This window comes from Osmia bicornis, chromosome 9 (genome assembly GCF_907164935.1).
Source record: "Osmia bicornis bicornis chromosome 9, iOsmBic2.1, whole genome shotgun sequence".
Classification (NCBI taxonomy): Eukaryota; Metazoa; Arthropoda; class Insecta; order Hymenoptera; family Megachilidae; genus Osmia; species Osmia bicornis.
The window spans coordinates 6,132,456-6,146,150 of NC_060224.1; the positions used below are offsets into that span (position 1 = coordinate 6,132,456).

Consider the following 13,695-nt stretch of genomic DNA (forward strand, 5'->3'; position numbering starts at 1 on the left):
CAAACCCAACGGCGTTTCGCGATCACGAATACCGAGAACTAGCAAAGCGTGCGACTCCTTCGCACACACGTTTCCTCGGGAAACGTTGAACGATGGGAAGGCGCGTGGAGGGAAAAGCGTTCCTCCATCGGCAACGGCGGCGGCGGCGGTGGTGGTTAAATCAAAGACAAACCACTTTAGCCGGTCGGATCGCGGAGCCGGGTAGCAGAGTGGGGTGAGAGTGGGCTGGATAGAGCAACGGAGGGAGGAAAAGGTAGACTCTGTGTGTACATACCCGAGTATCTGGCGAAAGCTCGCTCGTGGGGCCGCGAAACGTCTGCACGCGGCTCCGTTTCGTGTTCGTGCCCGTCCATTCAGTCGTCGAACGTTGTCTGGGTGCATCTTCGTGCGATCGTGTACGTTCCCGACCACCTACGAACTCGCACACATCTACGGACCGAGAATCGCTCGGACACCCACCACGAAGAACCGCGGGGGGTGGGGGGATAGCACGTGTGTGCGCGCAACCCCCGTTCAACACAGACCGGGTACACGCCCTCTAGAACGACGCCGAGGGCTTGCTGGTAAGCTGGCCAGGGGTTGGACACGCCCATTCGAGGCGGAACAACCCCCCCACCTCGGGGTTTTCCTCGCTTGCCACTGCGGCTACGTTCCTACGACGGTTCCTCGGTACTAATAATACGACGATATACCACCTATTCAGCCACCATGGCTCTACGTGCAAGTCCCGAGAGCAGATTTTACGGAACGCGCGCGGCTTCTGCCTACCAAAGACACTGCTAATCGCGCGACCACGCTGATCGCAGGATCAACCGACGCGTAGGATTCATCTTAACCCCCGGCGCGATTCACCTCCCCTCGCCCACCCCTCTGCGTACGGTGTTTCAACTAGTTCGGTGATACGGTTTTCGCGAGATTGACAGAACGATAGGATCATTGGTGTATCCTTAACAGCTTGGAGTGTGATTAATTGAAGGATTAGTGAGACGAGCCTGGAGTAGAGAATGTGATGCCGTCGGTGTCAGTGGTGTCGCAGGTGATCGAGGTGTTCGTCGACGAACTTCTCGAAAAGTGTATCCGTCTGGACCGCGAGATGAAGGGTCGAGAAGTCAGGTAAAGGGGAGAAGGCTGGGTTATGTGGAGGATGCAGGAGGGCAGGACCGTGTCGCCTTTAGGACCGGTCGTCGTACCGCGCGAGGAAGCCGATATGCGTGCCGGGCTGTCGCTACCGCCTCAAGAAAGGAGGCACGTGTTGCTCCACGTACGTACCAGCGAACCTTTCGTACGATACGAGAACGTGCGACAGCAACATTCGCCTTCCACTTCGCCGATCCTGCGTCCCGTCGATAAGGATCCTCCGTTCCACGAGATGGACGTCGCCAGCAGGGAGAAGAGGATGGACACTGAGATCGAGGAGGAAGAGGAACAAGACGAGGAGGAGGACGAGGATCCTGAGCAGGAACGAAACGCGTCCAGGAGGAACATCGTCGAGGACGAAGAGGACGAGGAGGATCAAGAGGACGAGGAGGAAGAAGTGCATCCTGGAAGTCGAAACGGAAATTATCAGGAGGACGAAGACGTCGAGGTTGATGTGTGTCGCGACGAAGTCGACGAAAGCAACCCCAGTAGCCCGGTGGACCTAACCGCCCCTTCGTCAAGGGGTAGCGGGTCTGATCAGTTCCTTAATCCGTTCGCGAATCGTGGCGTGCATCCTTTCTCCTGTGTTCAGAGCGGTGGCCAAACTACCGGCCATGGGACTCCTGTGTATATATCCGCGCATGCCGCAGCTGCTTCCACCGTGATGACCGTCTGCACTTCCGGTAACGCGGCACGAACGACCGCCACCTCGACCGGTAGCATCACCACGACCGCCAGCACCGTGCAAGCGAACAAACGGTGCCTCGCGTTCTCGGTGGAGAACATATTGGATCCTAACAAGTTTACCGGCGGACGTGTCATCCACAGTCGCGTTCAACATCGACGACACAGGAGGACCAACAGCGTCCACGAAGGTGATTTTAATCCTGGTTTCTCTTGAATACAAACGACCAAGTGATTTCGATAGACTGCGTGCGCAATCAGACGTCAAATAGGATTATCGGGGTTGTTCTGTCGTATTGGTAAGGGTGGTAATTTTTCGACGGCTTTTAATGGTTTCATTAAAGATCGGCGCGAAGGAGTTTCGTAGGTTCGCTAAATTGCTAGTAAACAACAGTGCAATAATTATTTATACCATTCTTGCATTCGTAAAGCGCGGATAGTTGAATGGAATCAGTGATAAACTGATAAACCTGTAATTTTTTAATACTTTACGATTGAAAATCAGGATTTTTCCACCGCGAGATTAATTAACACTTCGTTTACTATGAATAACTACACGTTTTATGGAATTTATTACTCTTCAAATATTTTTATGAATTTGTTTTTATTAAATGCTAATTAATTTTCAACCGAAGGGCATCAATGATTTCTGAATGATTAATTTTGAAAGAAGACAACTTTATTGTTAACAACAGATACAAATTTCATTCCATTAATTTCACTAGAACATTGTCGCCGAAGATCCGCTCTAACCGGTCGATTAATGTTCAAGAATTACTCGCTTTCAAGTGACTGCGTCTCCTTGGCTCGATGTCACCGAAAGTCCCCTTAATCCCGCGGGCTTTTTCTATCGCAAAACTGCATCCAGCATCTTTATTGCTTCCTCCTTGGTCGCGGCTCTTCCGACGTGGTAACCGTTTCGCCAAAACACGGCCCATCGTTTCGCCTTTTTCTCGGTCAAACATATGGGCCTCGTCTTTGCGAGATCCCATGATCTTGAACGAGATTTTTTCATCCTCCGCTTCGTTCTCTCTACCCGACCACTCTCTCGCTTCTTCCTCGTTCTAACTTTAGCCTCGAGAAAGATGGCTTGTTCACCGAGCGGCGTGCAATATCGTCCGTTTCAGAGTTATTTGCGTGTATTCCGACAAAAGTGATGATGTAGACGCGTTACTCGGAACACGGGGACCGAACGTCGCTTCTAATGCTGTACTTACGCGATTCGTTTCGCTCCTGATCCGCTTAACCCTTCTACTATTAAGGGTGACTATAATCGTGACGATTATTTGACGACGCGGACGATTAACGTGTTCGCAGGGAGCGGTGGACATTCGTTGGAAGGATAAAATTGCGAAACTTGAATCGATTAATTCGTTTCATTAAATTCCTCGGAAGTCATCTGCCACGGAAAGCTTATCTCCGTCCGATGATCGAATTCAGAGCCGGTCCGCGAGCTCGATCCCAATTTCACAGTTGACTTTCGAATTTAATGGAGTCTGGCGGACAGATAAGAGGAAGAATCCCTGGTGCCGATAAGCTCGAAGGAGAGGCATCCGACGAAGGGGGTGAAACGACGTAGAAACGTAGCGAAGGAGCCAGCGTGTAGAAAGAGAGAGAACAGAGTATCGGGGGTGGGTGGGTTGGATGAGGAACAGAAGAGCGGGCCAAAGGGGAGGGGAGGTTCGCGAGGGTGGCCTGTCGGAGCGTGACAAATTGCTCCGCTAATCTGCGTTAACCAGTCCTTGAACCCCATCATTATCGTCCCTTTATCCCGGTACGGGACACTGGCTGCAAACGAAATCGACCAACCAAGCCGATCTTCGACCGATCGAAAAAATCTCCACTCTCTTGGAATTCTGCCTAATCGCGAACGCTGTCGGTCGAACGAAGCAGAACCAACCAATGCCAAATCGGATCATGAACAAGATAGAAAAGGCAATTATGATGAGTCATTTCAAAAACAGAATCATTTTCCTTTAATTACTTTAATGTGGAAGAGAAATTAATCAATGTTTATGATCATACAGTTGTTACATAAAGCTTGTAATAAAAAAAAAGAATATATACATAGAGGATAAAAGAGGAACGGGAGTAGAATGTGGATCGATCCGTGGCGATGAAATCGGGATTACACGATTCTCGGGTCATCCATCTTCCAGGCTGGTCAGGGTTTCCCATTAAAAGTGCATCAGAGCCAGACCGATCGGCGAAATCCGTTTCGACTGCTGCTAGCGACGAGTCCTCTCCACGCTGCCACCCCTCTCTTTCCGCCCTGCTGGCAAATCCGGCGACGGAATAATATCGTCGGTTGTTATGATAATCGCGCAGCATCGCGCCGTATCGCGTCGCATCGCGCCAAGCCGCCCAGAAAATTGGCTCTTCTGCATCATAATGACTTCTCTCTCTTCCTCTTCCCGCCACAGAACCCCTCGCCCTTCAATTTCTCTCATCCCGTACCCACGTCCCCCTTTGGCACACACCGTCGTCCTCGAAGAAACTCTCACACCCCCTCGTTTCCCTTGCCTCGTGATTCGAAATCTCTCGGATTTTCCGCTAGATTTCTGGAAAAATTGTAATTACCGCCGGCTTGGATACCGTTAAACGTTGCCCACCTCTTGCGGCTTCCTTGCTTTTCTTATCGAAACGAGCGATGTTATCGCGCCGGCTCGTTAAGGGAACGATTTCAACCACAGTTACGTCCAGCGTATTGTTCCATTCTCGTGGCGGAGCATTGTTTCAGTTTCAAAAAATAATATGATAATTGCTCGTATTTTCGTGACTCGTGTCTTGATAAGAGGCATGGTGCAGATTTGTATACGGTTTTTACTGCAGTGTTCCCTGATGCGTGCGAACTGTAACTGAGATAAATAAACCAAAATGTGAGCAGATTTCTTTGTTCATCGCGGAGCTTCTCGACTTTTACGAGTTGAAATATATACTATTATATATATGGTAATAAAGCGGTGTACACATCTTATCGAGACACTCTGTGTTTTGAAATATATTCTAGGTATTTAATTCACACTCGAATGCTCGTAAATCACCGCTAATAGAAGCAATTTCAACCCCCCCATTGGATCGATCATCGTCGTAACAATATTTTCTCTCCGCAGACTCCAGACACGTGACCATGTGTTCCAAATTTATCTTTATAGATTCATATACCTACGGACACGCCGTACGTCCGAATTAAATCGTATATAATTAGCTGAACGTTTGTCAAACAGAGTTTAGACCTTCCAATTGGGTCACTCACGATCGAATGTTCTCTTTTTACTTTTGTCGGGTAATATTAGTAGTATCGATTCGCGTTCCTAGGCTTCGATCCAAGAGGCTCGTTTCAACCTCACCCACCAAAGGGACCGGGCTTTATTCCCAAATCGTACCACTCGATGTCAAACGCTGTCATTGTGCTTAATGAGGAAAACCGAAATAAGTATTCCTGACTGTTCGGTCCTACGAGCTCGTCGTCCCCTGTGCACCCTTACCGCGACCCCTTGGGACGTACGGTGAACACCCCGATCGTTTCTCTCGCACGGAACCCCGATCGTGGTTAATGAAGAAGATCTAAACGAGATAAATGCTTTCCAATCGTTCCTAACGCAATAAAAACTCGATAAACTCGAGAGGAGTCTACACGTTACATCGAGATGCATCTAGATTTAATTGCTCGAAACGTTTCGCGATGGTCATCATGATCGATGATAGAGAAAAATGAAATTTCCTCCAAGAACGTTTAAGAGAGAATGAACGTGCCGAAGGAAACCGCGAACAATGGTTCAGCAGGGTGGACGATGAAAATCCCGACAGCGAGATAGCAATCGGTGGAAAGAGACGACCGAGGAACAATATAAATTACGCAATTCAATTAGACGCAATCAATCGACGGAGAGAGAAAAAGAGGCGTGTCCTCTGGCCTCGGACGAACGGTTGAAAAAGATAGGAGGCCACTGATGGAAAATAGGTAAAGAAAGAGGAAAAGGAGAGAAGAAGAGAGAAACGTAGGCGGTTGGCGGCCTGTACGACGGGGCAAGAACGATCGCGCGTTAACGAGATACAAATCCCATTACGGCGTAAACCTTCTCGATCCGTCGCCCCCTACGGACTTCCAACCCCCCAGCCACGGTGCTAGGCTACGGGCTATGGGCCACGAGCCACGCCAATTCGGATAAAGTCTCACTGTCTCTCTCCCTGGTTATCTTTTATCCCTTTCTCTCTAATTTGAACATCTCTTTTTTCCTTTGCTCTCGTATCTTCGCCTCCTCGCCATGTCCGTCTCTTTCAATCTCACCCCTGTATCCCTCCTCTCTCTCTCTCTCTCTCTGGTTTTATCCGGCAACCTATCCCCAACCTCCACGGACCAGAGCCAGGGAATATCTGTCCCCGGGACATCTGCGTGCTGATTGAATCTCCAATCTCCTCTCTCATTGAGCGAACGATTGGCCGCTCTCTTTCTCTTTCCCTCGTTTACGAGAACGGCTCGACCGGCGGACGTTCCTCTCTCGCGGGTTTCAATCGTTTGTCGGCTCGGGATTCGGTGTCGTTTCGGTCGGTCGGTCGGCTCCGTCCACGTCTGAAATCTTTCCGAGTACCTTTTCGCGATTAACCCGTCTCGAGCAAACAAAAATTAAATTAAACGCGCGTCGATACGCGGCGCGGGACGTGCTTTTGCGGTCGGACGGGCGACACGCTCGTTAAACTGATTGCCCCGAACAAACGTTCGCAGTGCTCGCGTTCCTGGCCGCGAGCCTATTCCCGCGGCGAACTGGTGAAAAGGGTTTCCCCCGCAAAAGGGATCTCTATTCCGTTCCTCTCCTCCGACTGTTTTCTGCGAGAACGAGCCGTGAAACGGGTATTATTCCTGAAGCGTAAGCTTTCCAGCGAATCGAGGACCGTGAGGAATTATCCTGGTTACAGTCTACACCTATTTAATTTGTAATCAAATTTCACTCGCTTCTATGTAACACCGAAACGAAAGGTACCATCTATTCTATCATAAATATCATCACGACAGAGGTACGTTAATCCATGGTATCGAATCGGCGCGTCAACGCGTCCTTCGTTGTACCAGGGCTAGACAGGGTGTGAAAGAGCGACCGGTCTCGCGTTACCGTTCCGTCATAGGTAAAACGACACCCGTGGCGCAATTTCATCCCCCGTTATAATCAATTTTCGTCACGCAACACCGTATCGCTTTCCTTTGCCCGATAATCTTCCACCGCGAGACACTCCCGCTGATACGTTCGGTTATTATTTTCAGATGGGGACTCGCGGGGCGAGTTCGCCTGCGGCAGCGGCCAAGAGGACGAGGAGGGTACACCGGACACGGGGATGGAGGATATGGACGAGGAGCCGGAGGAGGACGAAGACGAGGAGGACGTGGAGATGAGGGTAACCGATCAGGATTCATCGAACGCTGGCCGGGATAACAGCACGGCTGCCAGCAGCAACGTAGGATCGTCGAATTGTAAGAAGAGACAATCTTCCTCGTCCTCGTCGTCGTCGAGCAGCGTGCAAGCGCAGGGATGTCAGGGCCAGAATCAAGCCGGTCAAAATGGCACCAGCGGTGGCGGTAGCACCGGTGGGAAACCGAGGAGAGCCAGGACGGCGTTCACTTACGAACAACTGGTAGCGTTGGAGAACAAATTCAAAACCACCAGATACCTGTCGGTTTGCGAGAGACTGAATCTGGCTCTGTCGCTCTCGTTGACGGAGACCCAGGTGAAGATATGGTTCCAGAATCGACGAACCAAGTGGAAGAAACAGAATCCTGGCCTCGACGTAAACAGTCCAACGGTACCCACCACGCCGCCGCATCCTTCGCCTTACGCGCCCGCATTCCTGTTCGCCGCGCATCCTCATCAACATCCGTTACCACATTCGCATACCCATCCGCATCCTCATGCCCACGTCCATCATCCACCACCCGTCCCACCACCGCCACCTGGCTATTATCACCCAGCCGCGCCACCTTATCCTCCGACAGGACCGACGTTCTTCGGTCATCACCTAACCGCCAGCCCAGCAACTGCATCCGGTCCACCGCCTACCTCCACACCATCCTCCACCGGCTTGACGCTATCGTCGCATCCTCATCCGCACACGCACCCGCACGCGTAGCGAACTCGACAATCGTGATCGTCGCCTTCGTAATCGTCGAGGAAGCTGGATGGATTCGACGAGAAGCAAAGGACATCTGAACGTATGCGGATGGTACGAGCGATCGGGCTGAGGAATTTATGTTTGCTGTTTGTTTCTTGGAATGAAGGAACTGGACGTTGAAGTACGTTTAAACCGTTAAACCGTTTTTTAAATCAAGTTTTTAAGTTTTTGCAAATGAAACAACGCGTTATCGATGTTACGTTGATCATTGATTTTCGTAGGCGACTCGATTCGTTGCTTGTTTCTGCTCGATGTCAGCAAAGTCGTCGCACGTGGGGCGGTTCCGATAGGGTAATCGGTTTACGCGGGGTGACGCGCAGAAAACGAGCGTATCTCTTGGAGGATATTGTCGAGGCATTTAAATTTCGTTGACGACCGAGAGGGTAGGGGGATTTGGACAATCCATCGTCCAAGCGGAAAGATAAATACCCGGTGATACGTAAGCGAAGAATAACAGCAGCTCGATCGCAGCATCGCGCGTAAACCTTCCCCGTTCGGATCTAATTAAAACAGAGATGGGAGAAAAAAGAAATTAAACGAACCCAGTGTCGCGTTATGTCGCGTTTCGCGATGATTGACAGCAACGGATCGAAAAAAGAAACGAGGCGAAACTGCAAAATCGTAGCTGCAGTTTCCCGCCGCCATTGTAACATATTACCCGTTGGTCGCTACGAAATGGAAGTCGTTTCGAGACGAAGTAGATTTTATCGGGGAAACGCTCGTAGCTGTAAGGTGTGCGTGAGAATCAAAACGATAAGGTGATAAGGGTGAGAAAGAGACGTGTTGTCTGTGCACGTCGCGAATGGATGAACGAGAGAGAAAAAAAAAAAGAAGGATTTAGTGAGCAATTTTTTGTGCTGAAACGCAAAAACTGAACCACGTTCGGAACGCAGTTCAACGTTCCTGTGTAAAATAAATACCGTACGTTACACTCGTAAGCCTTTGCCAGTAAATACACGCAGATTATCCCGTAGCATACGCGCGACCAGACGAAGGATCGATCTAGTCTGATCGATTCTACTGCAACTCAAATCGAGCACAGATTTTCTGCATTAACCCACTTTAATCCTTGTCGAACCTAATTGCTTTTGCATTCTCACAATTTGCCATCCTTACAATCGTAACTCCTCGAATTCAATCCGTATCGATCAAATTCCACGAGACATCGATTGTCTTGAGGATCGGTGATCTCCGATAAGGTAAATATCAAGGATGCGGGAGTATTCGAAATTACTGATCTTTGTATAAAATATTTCTCAAATTTGAAAATTCAAATTGAAGCTTGTAATTTCGAAAACTTTGCCCGCTTCTAGTAGAAGTATTATAGAACAAAGTAGAGAGAATTTCTACTTAATTTTTAGCAACAGACAATCCGCATTGATCAAGCACCCCAGGGATCCAGGGATGCGCGGGATTAGAAGGCTAATTGTCTTCCAGCTTGCTACCATTTCGTTCGCTTTTTCTTTATCAACTCTCGTGAGCCGGGCAATCGGTTTCCCGTGCTCTCTCGAGAGGCGTGTGTCCGTCTCGAGGAAAGTAGCCGACAGTTTCGTGGAAACGGAGCAGGGAGAGCGCTAAACGAGCCGAACCATTAGATCCGCCGGATGGTGAAGGAATATTCGTCGCTTTCAGCCGCTCAAACTCTCATCCAGCTTTCCACGCACGGTTCGCGATACACAGGGCCGGGCTTGTTGTCGGCCTCCCTTAAAGCCAGTCACGTTCAATTGACGGAAAATTGCTCTCGCCTTGCTTTGATGATAAAATTAGAAAGCACTCGCGAGACAGGCGCCCGATCCTCTCCGCGTTCCCACGAATCGTTACCGGGTTACAAGGGAGATTTTTTCTTGGGGGGAAAAAGAAAAATAGGACTTTAGTGGTTGGTATGATTGAATTTATGGGACGCGGAGATTGACCGCGAAAGTGAAGGAAAAGTAAGGGATTATATCTCTTTAAGTGGCGGCAAAAAGTTTTATTGAAACTAAGCCAGGTTTGCCTCGACTCGCGTTATACGTCAAAACGTTGATGGATGACTTTTCGACGCTGACCAGCTCGAAATATGATGCCGGCGCATTTTGTTAGGGATATTGGCATGTCCGTTCTGACATCGACGTTAATGAGTAGAATATTTTAACCCACGTGTTAATCACCGACTACCCAATTCCACGCTGACGTATGAGAGTTTATTACGTTCCCATTAGAATATTTCAAATGGTTTCAAGGGTTAATTATAGAACAGGTGTTGTAAATGAAATATGAAAGAATGAACGATCGAGAAATCTCGAAACGAGATTGTTGAATCGAGGAGAAATCAAGGGTCGGAAAAAATTAGCTTTATCAGCCTTATCGTCCGTTCAGCTGGAGACAATGAAAAACGTGTTCCCCGGTTTTAAGGACGCTTCTGGCCCTGTTCCTTTATCTCGACCCTTCGAAACGACTGCGTTATCAAGACGACAGACCGGGAGTAAGTTAGATGGACGCGAACGGTAATACGAGAGGAGAGACGAAAAGAAAGAGATTCGAGAGGTTGAAGAGGGTGGAGAAGATGATCCGGGGAGGCGGATGAGAAGCAGAAGAGGTGGCTGTCGCTCGGCCGCCGGACGATTCTCTCGAATTAATTCTTAGGGGTGGATTTGGAAAGGGGCTGCCAGCGTCGCCACCGCCTGTAAGGGGTGTGAGTGGACCGAGTGGACCGTGAAATAACCAACCCCCCGCGCGACACTCGCGCACCCCACGTTTCAGGATGCCCGACAGTGGCGTAACCTTCGTCCTCTCCCTGTGCCCCGTAAGATTCTTTTCGAGGACGCTTAACTTTGCCCGAGATACACGGCTAGTCGAATACCGGCGGCGCTAATTAACGATCTGTCCCGGAACTCTTAATGTTCGAGACTTGTATTTTCTTGTCTCCCTGGCTCATTAACCTCCGGAATCAACGATTGATCGAAGTCGAAGGAAATTAAGTAAACTCGAAACGATCACTCTTGTTTGGTACTCAAAGTATTAATCCTGTTACACTCTGAAGTCCAGAAATTCTCAACGTCGGATGATCATCTCTGATAAAAAAATTGATTTTCCTTAGAAAACGAGCTTAAATCTCGTTGGTTATCAACCGTGAGAAATTGGCGTGAAAAGATTTCGCGAGAAGGTGAGACGTACGGGTCGAGTTACCAATTATCCACGAGTTACCAGTCAACCACCTACAATTCCCTTTATCCCGGCTCGCTCCGCCTTCCTGTTTCCGCTTCAACCAGCTCCCCGTCGCCGGTCGAACAGCCGTGCGAGTAGTCCTCTCCGGGGATTCGTGTACGGATTACCAGTTTGAGGTCGTCGCGTCGCACGCATCGAAAGCAGCAAGGCACGCCACTGCAGTCAGCCTGTTCCCACTTAAGCGTGTAATAGCTCAATAGACGTCGGTCCTAGCCGTGTCTGCGAATACGTCGAGGGTCATCACTGCGTTTCGCGCGAACGAACACGCTAACCGTATTTATAGACCGGGCATAGACTGAAATATTTGCTCGAAAAAGATGTTCCTTACCGTCTCCGGTTCGTCGCGCGGAGGTCGATGTTTGATCGCTTAATTAGTCATAAGTTGGTGACACTGCTTGTAGGTGACTTAACTTTCTGTCTGATTAGGGATTAACCCTTGAAGAACGGAGCCTGGGTTAGTCGTGACCCAAACTTATAAAACGTATACAAGGATGTTAATTTTTAAAGGAACAGTGTAAAATTTGGAAAATGAAAATGATTCGGGATCTCTCCATGGTCCGCCGTCCAAGAGTTAACCGGCGCCACGAATTTAATTATAAGGGAATAACTTAAATTTATATTCAGATGGCATTTGTCTTGTATTAATTACGATGCCTTAAATCTCGACACGAATAGATAAAGTCGATTCTTACGGTAGCGGCTCGATTGCGACCACTTTCGGCGTGACAGAGCTAGTAGTTAAATTGGATAGCGGGAACCGTAGACGAACAAAAGCCTCCGCGAATCGATCGATTGGCTGCGAACCGTTATCTTTCGCGTCCGCGCTTCTCTCTTTCCTTGTTCATCCCGTTTCCCGCCGCGACGCGAACTCGTTGTCTCGTGTCGCGTTCACAATACGAGCTAAACGACCGATCGTCCAGGATTATGAGGCCAGCAGAGCCAATCCGTTCTTCCGGGCCCGATCTTCGATGGTTCGCTTCATTAGAAGCTGGTACAAATTAACGGAGATCCGTTTAATCGTTGGCACAACGGCCAGCGTAATGGGTTAATAAGCTGGACCTCGAGTAAAACCATTAAATCGAGAGCAATTGGATAGAAAACCGATTGTTTGAACAATTCGAACCGGTAACTGTGCACGATTCTTTTGCGACTAATGAAATATGTGGAAATTGCCAATTTGCCTGTGAAAAAAAGGCTATAAAAGAATCATTTGAAAAATCTATCTCACTTTTTTATTTGAAAAAAGGCTCTCTTACGAAATTTTCTGATGATTGCAGCCACTTTGCAATTGGAGAATTTACAAGCCATTTGCGATCGTGTCTTCTCTTAGCTCTCACGTCAGGAAATATATTAACTTCTCCGAGTAATTCGATCGTCGTTAAGGTACCCGTCGAGCAAATAAAAACGTCGATTGATTTTCAATCAACGGGTAAAGCAAGAGACGGTGATTGAAAAATGAAGCAAAAGGCAGGATGGGTGTTCGAAATTTCAACAGGAACCAGGGAGGAAAATTGGTGAAAACGATGGCTCTGCACCGGCAATCGTCTACACATGCACTTTCACCTTAGTCATCGGTGATACGTGCGCCGTATCTGGCTGCGCGCACCCACACGTACACACGGAAGCAGATCCAGCAGAGGCAGGAACGGAATTCGGTTCGACCTCAACAGTGCAAACAGAAGCATTGATTTCACCGCTTTCAAACACCCCCTAGCAAAGCGTCAGTCGCTCGGGGTGGTCCCCGTCCGTTTATACGTGTGCGTGAGAGGGACCTGCGCGTTTAGACGTGGCCGATCGTTTCCTGTGTGCACGTCGACCTGCACCACTACCGCTACACGCTCTCCTTGTCGCCGATGCGGTTCTAATAATAATGCTAATTGAAATCAGCACGCTCGCGAAAATCGACGTAGCAGCCCTTCGTGTTTCCACGCTCGAACAGTTTACCGTTTCTAGCCGTCTTTTCGATCACGATCCCGTTGCCGTATCGAAACCGACACTGAATCGAATTTAACCAGTCTAACTTGATCCTTCGAGAGCCGAGCATGTCTGAGGTACAAATTAACGCGACAAGATTGATCCCTCGTTACAACCTCTCCGCGGGGCTTCTTTGTTCAACTATTAACGCTAATGCCAAGCTGCTCGAGAGATATGGTAAGCTGACTTTAGATGAACCGTTTAATGTATCCTCTTGTTAATTATCAATCTTCTATGAAATCATAGGATACTCCACACACTCGATTCATGGATGACACTAATTCTCCTGTTAATAACCTTCCAGCATTAAGAAATATCGAATCTCAATAAAATTGCTCCCTGATGATTTCATCCAGTGAAATTTTGAATCTTCTAAAAATTCATTCGAAGAAAGAAACGAGTTGAATTATTAAGAGGAGAAGCAGCTTGTTTGGATGAAAAATGCTGGATGAAAAGCGGACATCGAGGATGTCGACAAGCCAGGAACAATGAGCCATGGCCAGGCATCGCGAGCACAGCATCCACCACCCTCCG

At 48.8% G+C, this 13,695-nt stretch overlaps 1 protein-coding gene across 1 annotated transcript; it reads left to right on the forward strand.

Moving 5' to 3' along the window:
* The first annotated feature begins 651 nt into the window (after nt 1-651).
* Nucleotides 652-8,891, forward strand: LOC114879337 (bromodomain adjacent to zinc finger domain protein 2B-like). The gene is made up of 2 exons (XM_029194168.2): nt 652-2,012; nt 7,082-8,891. The coding sequence occupies exons 1-2, from the start codon at nt 1,136-1,138 to the stop codon at nt 7,939-7,941; spliced, it is 1,737 nt and encodes a 578-aa protein (XP_029050001.1). The 5' UTR covers nt 652-1,135; the 3' UTR covers nt 7,942-8,891.
* Nucleotides 8,892-13,695: the final 4,804 nt, after the last annotated feature.

What these genes read in the sequence shown, in the direction of transcription:
- LOC114879337 (XM_029194168.2), top strand. Translation starts at nt 1,136, where the DNA reads ATGTGGAGGATGCAGGAGGGCAGGACCGTGTCGCCTTTAGGACCGGTC. An exon ending in GACCAACAGCGTCCACGAAG is followed by an intron (nt 2,013 to 7,081) that starts GTGATTTTAATC and finishes TATTATTTTCAG; the next exon opens with ATGGGGACTCGCGGGGCGAG.